The sequence below is a fragment of the Perissodus microlepis genome, chromosome 10, assembly GCF_051167445.1.
Source record: "Perissodus microlepis isolate ML-2025 ecotype Zambia chromosome 10, ASM5116744v1, whole genome shotgun sequence".
Classification (NCBI taxonomy): domain Eukaryota; kingdom Metazoa; phylum Chordata; class Actinopteri; order Cichliformes; family Cichlidae; genus Perissodus; species Perissodus microlepis.
This window is the reverse complement of record NC_140470.1, coordinates 7,739,691-7,751,404: the sequence shown is the minus strand read 5'-3', so window position 1 is coordinate 7,751,404 and position 11,714 is coordinate 7,739,691. Positions and strand designations below refer to the sequence as shown.

General features: G+C 45.5%; 1 protein-coding gene across 3 annotated transcripts in view; it reads right to left on the bottom strand.

Moving 5' to 3' along the window:
• fam222ba (family with sequence similarity 222 member Ba) overlaps positions 1-11,714 on the bottom strand; it is a 31,893-nt gene that overhangs the window by 6,392 nt on the left and 13,787 nt on the right. For all 3 annotated transcript variants that reach the window (XM_084941711.1, XM_084941713.1, XM_084941712.1), the window contains one exon: positions 4,558-4,685. In XM_084941711.1, the coding sequence (XP_084797837.1) occupies positions 4,558-4,639 (82 nt within the window). In that variant the 5' untranslated portion in view covers positions 4,640-4,685. The remainder of the gene's footprint in view (positions 1-4,557; positions 4,686-11,714) is intronic.

The window sequence follows — 11,714 nt, the reverse complement described above, 5'->3', positions numbered from 1 at the left end:
GCAGAGGTCTGTGGTTTCAGGCAGCCATGGTCTCACAGCGGGAGGACTGGACATGTGGGATGAGGCGCGGAGCTGAATGGAGGGCGCTGACACGGCGGCACCAAGAGTTGTGCCAACTGGCTAATTAATTCGAGCTTTATTTGTGAACAGGAAACAATGGGCAGTGATGTGCGGGGCCGGCATAGGGCGGCACACAGGGGGCGGCTGTAACTAAGCATTCAGCCTGCTGATGGCAGCCTCATTAATGCAGGGGTCTGGGCCAAAGAGCTGGAGCTTGACACCCACCATCACTGAGGCCTAATGTCTGTCACTGAATAAATGCCAGGGTAAGCAAACACAGATAAATGAACACTTACACAGGAGCACACAGACATGATGAGCAGAGGTTTCACCTGTCAAATACAGGAAATGATTAATGAGCCTGCAAACCCCCCCCCCCAAAAAAAAAAAAAAAACCCAAAGGAAGTTTGATCATAACACAAATAAAACCTCACTCCGTTTTTCCAGTAATTAGTAGGTTACCTTTACTACAGAGTGCAAAGAGTATAAATAATAATAAATGCAAGTTGTTTGCTCTCTGTGTTCAGTTTGGAAGATCTTGGCACAGCCTCCGTGGTCTGCAGCTGCTGTCAAAACCTCATGTCAGTGTAGCTGTAGAAAGCGTTGTAAGTGGGTGGGAAGTGAGTACATCATCTGTTGCGATGAATAAAACATCTTTTATCATTTTACGGGGATGGAATCTTCTGTTTGATACCAAGATTGTGCACAGCATGACAGAATGTTATGCTTTTCCTTACATTCTGTCATATATGTTGGCCAAAGTTTTAAAAACACGAATGTCAGCACACATGAAGGTAATCCCCGTGAGCCAAAAATCAGGCTTCAAACTGCTCTGCATGCTCCAGTTGAGTGTTTTTTCTACTCTTGGCTCTGTGTGATGTCAGTCGATGATATCCCAATCACTCTCTGAAGCATGAAGCAGCCACACCCACCTGTTGTTGGTGACATCTTTGAAAGAGACGCAGCCATTCATAAGAAAGCTGGTTTTGTTGTTGTTTCAGATAGAAGATGAATGGCACTGAGGTCATGCAAAATTACTGGAGCTAATAGGAGTCCACAAATAAAAATAAGGAGATGGAAATAAAAATAATAACCCTGCTTTTTAATAACTACAGCACATTTAAATGCAAAATCACTTCATGTTTTCTGTGCAGGCTTCTAGACTAGTTCACATGAGAGATCCAAATAGAACGAAGGTAAAATACATGCAATTTTAATAAAAACCTTAAATTGACAAAAAAAAAAGTGTATTTTTTCATATTTTTATGCAGGGGAAGAGAACTGTTTCTTTTAGATTGAAATCTACAGGAAGAAAAAAATTAAAACAAACAAAAAAATACTAACCCACAGACATGTAACTGCCTACAGTGTTATTTCTTTGCCACTGGCATTTGTGTAATGAGTTTTATACTTAAGTTGTAAGATTCAGGCAAGTAGCAAAGAAAGCACTGCCAATGGAAAGTGACCAATCCATTAAATTGGAAAAGGGATTATACATTGTTAACACAGCTTAGGCTGACATTTTGGGGAGGGGGGAGGGGAAAAAAAGGCAAATCAGGATAAAGGGTTTAACAGCACCGCTGTAAAATGTGTAATGAAATCGGTAAATTACTGTTTAGAGCAGCTTCCCCACTAACAGTGGATAAAATCGACCTCTCGCTGTTTACATCTGCTTAAGGCTCCTGGCAGCTGTTGATTATGGGTTCTAGTAAGCAAGTGTAGCTTATTAGCATTTCAACCTTAACCTGGAACCTGGATTAGTTGAAGGGCTTAAAGCATCAAGGGAGGGTTAATGAGGAATATGAGTGAAGTTTGTAGGCGGCTGCTGGTGGCTGCAAGCACATCATCTCTCAGATCTCCAGCTAAGCACGTTTCCAGGGAGGGAGCAGGGGAAAGAGGGCAGTCTGGCCGCGCTCTAATTATCCCACTGCAAGCGAGCTAGTTGGAACACAAGTGCACAGTCAGCAGGCACTAATTAGGGTTTCTTTTATTCAAACTACTGTTTTTATTGAACAAGGTTTAAGCAGCAGGGAGTAGGGGCTCATGCTGCTGTAAATTGCATTTTTCACACAAGAGCAGGAAATTAGGTCTGAAGCTTCGGCATCAAATTAGACATATGAGTTTGGTTTCTCACGTGAAGAGACCTCCCTACATTTTTGCCGAGTTATGAAGAGAGCATAACCTTCAAAGAAAATGAAAACTATTATGAGGAGAGGAGGAAGAGAAGGTTGCTTTTGATCTCAGTGGGGACTAAGATGTGAGAATCAGCCAAGTGGCCCAGCTGTACTCACAGTTTGTTCTGCCTGTGAGATGTGAGGACCAAGGGCCACTTCCTGGTACTTGAGTCATCCTGCCTGGAGGATGAGCAGTTTTCTTCGTGACCTGCTGTCTCTTAGCATACCTGATCTGCTCCTCCGACAGCCTTTACATTTCACAGCCGTCATCTGTTAGCAGACACTCCCTGATGATAAATAGAGCAGCTGCCCTGGCCTTGCCTCTGACAGCAGCCTGCAAGCTCGTAACTTTAAATGACTCTCCAGTGCGCAGATTCCCCCGCAGGAGGAGAGGCAGGGCACAGCCAGCCTGGCGTTTTGGAGCTCTTGGTGATTATCGAGTGGTGGGAAAGTGTCAAAGACAAGATTGTGTTACACAAGACTCGGCATTAGGGAGCACCGAGTAGCTGAAAGGCTCGAGCTCAAGAATAGCAAAACAAATAGGAGCTAATTATGTAAACCTCCCATCTGAGCTTTTTTTTTCCCCCTTTTTCTTTTTTTGCAAGGACTTGTCAGTGCACTGAATAAAGATTTCAAGTAACAACCAGTCTATGAATTTTACCTAAAAGCAGTCGAGCACATCTCTCACGGAGTCAAGCTGTCAAATTATCTTCTGTGCTGGGTAAGTGATAGAAGCTCTGGAGAGACAGTGAACTCTGTGGACAGCCAGCAGGGAGACGGTGGAGCATTACTCAAGGGTTCAGGCCTGACAACTGCTAAGACTGCTAACATGCAGGAGGTGAGCTACAGGTGATAGATTATGGGTGGTAAAAGAGGCAAACCAGAGAGAGCCTATTTCTTTTCAAATTCACTTTTTTCATGGCACTTTGATAAAAATGATACAGTTCACATGACATTCGGGTCGGTGGCTTTTGATGCAATACCGCGCCTGTTTGACTAACAGATGAAAAGCATTATGAGAAAATGATAAGAAAAAAAAAAGAGGACTGGAATTACACTTCTAGGAATGGCCGTGGCTGTGGGAAGCACACTCCATCACCTAAATGGATTACAGTCCTGTGCAGAAAAAACAAATTGGGCTCCAGTTGTCTTAGTGTGTCACATAAAGGAAGAGCAGGGAAAGAGTCTGGCTGATGGCTGTACCATGTCACAAGCCTGCCTGAGTGAGGCAACAGACGCTGGCACTTAGCAGACTCCCTCGCGCTTGCCGATCTCCTGGGGTTTGGCTGATTACTGTGATTCTGAAATTACAGTCTTGATGAGCTGGAGCATTTTACAAAAAAAAAAGGAAAAAAAAAGGGCAGTAGAAATGGGTCACGCCTGGAGCTGAGCTCAGGGAGGAGACAGGAGGAAAAGGAGACCAAGACGTTTTGTGTAAATAAAGCTGACCAAAAGTATTGAGCATAATGTCTCAGACGTGACTGATCTGCTGGGTATAAAAAACTAACTGAAGATGAGACAAAAGGCAAGTATGACTGTGACCTGGTATCAAATGGACAAACTGCAATTCATAACAAAATGTGAATATATTTACACTCTTAAAAACAAAGAACAACGGTAAACTACTGTTTCTTTGTGTATTTTTCTCCTTCATCATCACTTGTCAGAGCCTCTGAAGTCTGCGCTCTCGCTGGCATTTGCTGACTTCGACTCTCCATTTGTGCTGCCGACACCCAAAAGTGTCCAAGTTTTTCAGCAGTTGTAAAATTCAAACACATTGAATTCAGCGGGCCGGCACTGACTACTCTGCTGTTAAACCGGGCCAGCAGATTGCTTCTTAAATTCACCCACATTACAAGATCATCGGGGCAAAACCACTCAGCCGCAATCTGTCTGCAAGTCTGACAGTAACTGACTCTTCCTGATGGTGAAAAGTAGCTGAGATGCTCATGTTCAAACACATGCAATGTTGCAGTGAGCACACAGGACCACACTCTTGTGACAGACAGATCCTCAGGGGCGATGAGAGAGGGAGGGAGCGGTTTGCCTTTCATCAGCAAATTAATGGTGCGGTTCATCTTAATTTCCCTTGAAGACAGATCTATGGTCCTGGAGCACTAAAATATTCTCTCTCACTCTCACTCTTTCTGGTTTTAACACAGAGCTGCAGAAGAGATCCAGGCCAGGGTTGGCATGGGGATCTAATGTGGGGCGGCCAGCAGGATTGTAACAGCTTGGTTTGTTGTGTGGGATGATGGTGGTGGTGGTGGTGGTGGTGGTGGTAGTTAACAGTGTGCATGTGTGTCCCGAGAGCAGTACTTACATTTCTGAAGTCCAGTGTTCATCTGCGTGTGGGGGAGAAGCTGGAGGGGGAGGTCACCTGGCCCTGGCAGACAGGCCAGCATTTCACACAGACACTAATGCAACATGGGACACACACTTCTCCTCACACTGTGGAGAGAAAAAGAGAGGGAAAGGGAGAGGTCAGACATAACTCCAAGGCAGCACATGGTGCCTGTCGATGCAGAGGCTGGGTGCGGGCTAATAGAACTCAGTAGCAAGTCCCCTGAGGCACGGGGCTGGGGGAGACATAGTTACCTTTCAATTAGAAACTGATTCACACCTGGAGCATCGGGTAAGGTGACATTTGATGCCAATAACAACTTCAATTAAACATCAAACAGCTGAAGTAAAACGGGCAGGCTGGGCCTGAGGGACTGGCAGCTTTAAATCGACTCAGTCCCTCCTCCTCCTCCTCCTCGACTTGCATGTTAGTCACCTAGTTGAACCCCGCTACCCACACTTTACTTCTCTGCCACTATCAGACCGTGGCAGAGGAAATTAATGACTCCTGTATACCCAAAAAGAACACACTCAAGAAGCCTGGCTCTGACAAGTTAGTGAGTCTCTGATCGATACTGCAGTCCTCCAGACCTCAAAGAGGCCCTTATTTCGGGGACATTAAACAATGGAGTCAGCTAGGGACGGGGTGGAAAGAAATGAATAAACATGGCTACGGCTCCCATAAATGTCTGCCACTTTGTGCAATAATTTGATGTAACAGTGAGGGAGAAAACATTAGCCATGCTCCACTTGGCTTACTGCTGTATTCAAAAACACCACAGATGCTTGCTTAATCAGCACTGAAGAACAGTCAGGGAGCAAATTAAGTCTACAGAGTCCGTGCCCTCCCCGTTTGCCGTGTGGCATCAGAGGAGGGTGGCAAGTGAGCGCAGACAAACAAGCGTCTATGAGAGAGGCAATTACCCACATAACAACCTTGCCATGCCTGTCTGCCGCAGGGTGATGGCTTAAAAGTGTCTTCCCCCCTGCGGGGAGAAGAGACAAGTGGAGGAAAGAGTGACAAAGCGAGAGAGAAAGGTGAAAAGGAAGAAAGAAGGGTAGCGGGTTTAGGGTGGTAGTAGAGAGGTGGCGGGGGCTGAACTTGCTTTAAAAAGCAGGAGCTCAAAAAGGTCAGGATGACAGCTCATTTAAATCCTCCCAGCAAGAAGCAGAGACACCCCCCCCCCCAAAAAAAAAACCCAAAACAAAACAAAAACAAAAACAAAAAAAACAAGCCTTAATGAAGCTGCCAGTTCTACACAGACACCTGAGGGGATTGCACCTTAGGGTGCTGCATGGGGAGGGGGCAGTTCTGAGATGGATCTGAGGATTTCGGGGGTGTTCTGCTGCACTGACACTGCGTCACCTTTTCTGTTGCTTGGCCTCTGCTCCCACTCCTCTCATCCTCCTCCCCTTTCCTGTGCCTTCTGATTTACAGCCTGGACTGCCATATGGCTGCAATCCCTGCCCTCAATTCAGCGTGTCACCATGCATTAACTTTAATTGGGTTGATATGTTATTCTTTTCCCTCTGGCCTTGGAAGGATTTTAGGTACATGGTGCCTTGATGTCAGCAGGCAAGATTTCCAGCCCTCTCTCATTTATCAGGATGCCAAGATTTCACAGAAAGATAACAGCAATCTCTTTGACAACAGGCAGGTTTGGTGTGGAGGAAAGCTAAATATCAAATATAGCAGTGTCTTTGTTAGGAGGGTTTCAAAAGCAGAACGGTGGCAGCAGAGTGAAATGATGTTGGGGAAAACAAAACAAAACCGAGCACATAACTGTCCGTTAATTTGTTGTAAGAACACACACAACACACTACATGCAAAAAAAAACCAACCACCCAACAGGCCACCCCCTTCCTGCCTCCCCCACAGCGCCCCTGAATGTCAGAAAAGTGTGCAGTGGGGAGTGCAGAAGCAAAGGTCAGCCTATGGTAATGCCCAAGCTGACGCTCTGCTTTGTAGCGCAGAGCAGGCGGACATGAAACCCGACAGACAGAAGCCTGACGTTTACTGACTTGCCTTTCAGCACCACTGCCACAGTGACTTCAAATATACATCACACGCCAAACAGTGGCACTTTCTACAAAGGCGCACACCCCCATGGAGGCTTTCTTTTTTTTTCCCTCCCAACATTCAGACTATTTGTATCAGAAGCGGCACGACTACACCTGACAGAGTGTCAGTTCCAGACAGGGACCAAGCTCGCGATAGTTGGAGGTGCCTCTCTGCAGGATGTAATTGGACACATGACTGGGTCGCCTGCTGGCTGTCCAAATTGCCCTGTAACTACCAAGGGGTTTAGCCTACTCTAAACAGGGAGCTTGACCGTCAAGCTGCCCATCCATTCAGGTAAATATCTACCCTAATCACCTAATAGTCCTTGTCGTACAGAGACAAGCCCCTCCTGTTATAAGTGGAAACACAGTTGCGTATAAGGAGGCCCAGCCAAGCCAGCTGGGAAGGCCTGTGGAGCAGGGATTGGCTTGGTGGAGTTTAGCCAGGCGTCTCACACTATCAGCCCCGTGCAGACAGACACTACGGGGTTCTCAAAGTATTAGGGGGGGCCCCCGTGACTCGGCAAGTCTCCACCAGCTACTTATAGAACTGTAATAAAGCGTGTGAATAACTGTGCGGCTTTCATTATAGACAAATAAAGGCAAGAAGACAAATCAGGACTTGAGCAAGTGATGCGCTTGGCTTGTGTCATGTGTCAAATTGCTCCCATAAAAGCTGACCTATATTTTCTTTTCATTCCTCACTGGGGAAGGAGAAATAGAAAGCCATCTGAAAGTTTGAAAAAAAAAAAAAATTACAGAGAAGTGAAGGAGGAAGAGGATAGATGGAAGCCATTTAGGAAATGAGACCAGCTGACTGCATTTATGTGCTGATTGTTTTGATCAATATCCTCTCCATCAACTATAATCTGCATTTGTTAGAAATTTGGAAATAGCAAATATCCTGCAGCAGTGATGCACGGGGGGGGGGGGCACAGAAAATAAGCTAATTAGAAGCAGACATCTACAATATTTGTGCAGAAATACAATGAAGGAGGGGGAGGGTGGGGGAAATAAGGTGAGAAAGCATGTTTGGATGCTGGTATTATATTAGCAGTTTTTCTATACCAATTATGAGCAAAAGCAATTAGGAGAGCCTAGTCACCATGTTGTACATGGCTTGCGCTAACAGCTGAAGAAGAGAGTGGAGGAGAAAGCAGGCTGCTGTTATTTTAATTGCATGTTTACCCCCAGGTTATGGGTCTGAAATAGAGCCAAGAAAAAAAAATGTTGCAGCAGGAATTCAATGCAACTTCACTGTGTTGATTCTCTCAGGGACAGAAAGAGTGAAATTACTTTTCTTTGCAAGCCGAGTCTGAATAGGAGGTAAAGAAAGAAGAAAAAAGAGAGGAGGAAGATGAGAACAGCTTTTTACCCTTGAATACCAAACCACAGTATTCTGTCAAAAGAAAGGGGAAAAAGCCTTGGCTCTTGAGCACGGTGGGAAGAAATAACACTTTGGTATGGCCTTCATTAGCCCATCAGGCTGCACAAACAACAGAGGCAGGAAGGATTGCTGTTGCTAGCTGAGGGACACGGGCGTGTTAGGCTATGACAGGCTGGTTTCACAGTTTCACACAATGGATCCTGATGACTCCAGCACATCCCGAGGCGTTCGGGATGGGCCGTTTGCTTTTCGGTTAGCAGAGATCCCCTCATCAACCCCGAGTGTTATCTCGCCAAAAGAGAAAGGGCGAGAGAGTGGGAGATAGCTCTGATCACGAGCAGAGGGTTAAAAAAAAAAAAAAAAAAAAAGGAGAAAAAAAAAAGAAAGAAGAAGAGGCAGAAGAGAAGACAGCCAACCCAAACTCAACTTGCACACAAATTGAGTGTCTGTAAAGTAGTGGTTTCCAAGTTGCAAGAGTGTGTCAGGGATAAATCTGTCAAGTAAGGAAACTGCTGCAATACTGTGGGAGAGAGGAAGACAGCTACTTGAAGATGCTCTTCTTTAGAGGGAGGGAGGGGTTTGTGAAACAACTGGGAGATGGTATGAATGCTCAGTAACTAACTGATGAAAGAGTGACAGTTCCCCGAGGTGAGACGGTGGATGTGGAGCGGAGAGAGGCAGCATGCCCCTAGAATACTGCACAGTCCACAGTTGGATTGGCTAAATCTTTGCATAGGTGTCAGATATGGAGGGTTGGTTTCAGGATGAGAACACAGACTCTTAGAGAAGTTGTGCACCATGAAACTGAGAAAAGGACAGTAACCCTGACAGTAAGAGGCCTCTTCTCTTATCAGGCTGACCCCATTTGTCCTGTCTTGTATTTGCATCAGTAGTTCGTAGCCTCTTGGATGATGACCACGGCTCGTCACAGTGGAGATGATGACAGCGACATGGTAGCGAGATGAGAGAATGAAAACGTATCCGCCTGCAAGTGTCCTGGTCTAGCTAGGATATGTATGCCACAGCTATGTCATGGTCATTACCCATCCACCACATAACTGCTGCGAGGACAGCCAGCCAAAGTCCGTTCTTCAACTTGGGGTCAGTTTCACTAACAGCCACTTAAGCCTGCTTGGCTTCCCCAAGAGCTCTACAAAAGTGGAAGGTAGAGCTAAGTGTGCTCAGCCACGTCAAGGCTGGCCAAGGTCAGACGGGCAGACAGAAAGTGCTGGCAGCGGTGCATGCATGGCGTCATGAATGCCAAAATGCCGGGGCCCCTGACTGCGCCGTTTGACAGACATGTTTACACCTGATAGAAAATGCAGTGTGGATGGCCTGCCAAAACAGAGGGGAACCAAAGTGAGGGGTGCCAGCCTAGTTATTTATTTATCTGCAGCAAATCCATCGAGAGCACAGCCAGAAGCTGGGCATGCCTCAGTGAGGAAAGAGCCAGCCTATTCTCAGACATGACTCTTAAAACACTTGAGGGAGGGGAAAAAAAGATCTGAAATACAGTAAAAGAAGAGGAAAGCAAAGATTTCATAAAGCAACACTGGAGATTGGAATTGATTTCCTAACTGTTTTAATTCAGCTCAGAGGAGTTCTGATTGGCACGTATTTAAATTACTGAGAGGCTGTTCAAAAGTCACTCGTGATAAGGTTCAAATACTGGCCACGTCTTTGCTCGGTGCTGCAATTACCATTTGACTTGATCGCTTGGAAGCAAATGTAAAAAGGAAGTACGAGTGCTACCACAGTGAGGCTGTAGCATCTTGACAATAGTCCTAAATAAAGAAGAAGAAAAGTTTAAGAATCATAGCTGCAAGAACTCCAATGCTAATCCAGCCTTCTGGTAACCATCAGATCACACAACCAGATACAGCGCTCACACAAACACACCATTATCATCGCCGCTCTTTTCATCTCCTCACTGGTGCCACCACATCTGTGTTATCTTCACATATCCTCACATCACACCAGACAACAATGTGCTGAGTCACATGCTGCTGTGTCAGATGTTACACTGTGGGCTTTGGTACCGGACTGGAATATTATGGTTAGACACCAACACTAACTAGAGTAGAATGCAGTATTGTGTATTGTGAGTGTGTGCTTGTTGTGGTATGTGCAGCAAGTGATAGAAATCACCAGACCTGTTTTTTCAAGCTGCTTGCTTTGTATGTGGCTCTGTAACAAATTGCACAGTTGTCTTAGAAGCAGGATAAAGTAATGCGATATACCGCAATTAGACTCAGTGTACAAAACAATTATATTGATGCACAAAAATAACAAGCCCGACAATGAACTTGTCCCAACACGCACAAATGAAAATGCACTTCGGCAAGGAAATTGGGCCATTTGGCCTCAATACCTACCTCAAAATACCTCAAAGGATTGACTTCCATACTTAGCCTCACAAGTAAAGCTACACGAAGTACTCTGATGGTCAGAAATCTGAGAATGGAATGTCTCATCCTTAACTTTTCCCATCTTACAGCTATAAACCAAAAAAAAGGAGGGACCTACTAAACAATATTCAGCCAGCAGGAGGAGGATGGTCAGTGTGGAAGAATTTGACATTAAAGGATCAGGCGATGCTACCTATTTAACTGCAAGTCAGCCAGGCCCTCTAGCTGGTTAGTGGGGGGAAATAACTCCAGTTAGTGGGAAATAACTCAATGTGCCGAGAGCTAAAGCAAGGCAGCATTGTTCCAGCTGGTGGAAAAGGGGGGAAATGAAGATGGAGTGGTTTGATTTCATTTGTTAGCAGGTGCATCCATTTTGTGTTCTTCCCCACCTCTCCTCTCTCAGTCAAAGCGCTTATCAGAAATTGGACACCCCAGTGACAAATTGAGCCTGCGATTAAAGGCAGAAAGAGGAAAGCTTTGTTAAGTGCTTCTGATTGGGATCCCAGGCTGCCCTCACACATGTGAGGTGTGTGTGTGCGTTTGTGCATCCATGTATGCTTGGTACAGAGCCAGGGGCAGAGCTGACACCACCACCACCTCTTCTCCCATTTTCCCCACTCTCCAGGTGTTCCCACGGCTTACATTTCTGCTCTGAGTAGACAGCAAACAAAACCAAATCAATGCAGCTGTTCACCCAGCTCTCACTCTCTCCTGCTCTCTCTCTCTCTCTCACATACACATACACAACATGTAAAGAAAACGACATACACACACGTACATATGCACTAGTGACTTCCCCCTGTAGGAATAATGACCTCCTCTGTATATCCACTGCCTTATTATTGACATGTATGCTGTGTTTAAGAGAGGGAAAAAAAGTTAAGTCTCTGTGTGTTTGTCCCACTCAGACCCATATTATTGACCCAGTATTAACCAGCTCTGGCCTGTTTGCAAGGGCTGAACTGATTTAGTGGGGGTGCAGGGTCAGAGCAGCTCTGCTTAGCAGAACTGTGTAAGCGCTGACTCTCACAAATCATCCTAAAAGGGCTTAACACACAAAAACAGCTTCCAGTGTTACACAGGCCTGCTGTGAGAGATTTATCCACTGTGCCATTATACTAACTGGCCTCTCTCCCATATGAGCTGTATAGACACCAGTACAAACACATAAAGAAAGAACTTTAATTAGACGTATGTCTGATCCAACTCTGCGGGAAAACTCACGTCAACAATTCTGCTTTAATGCCCTCCATTACAACTGTGTTTACCAGAATTCTTCCT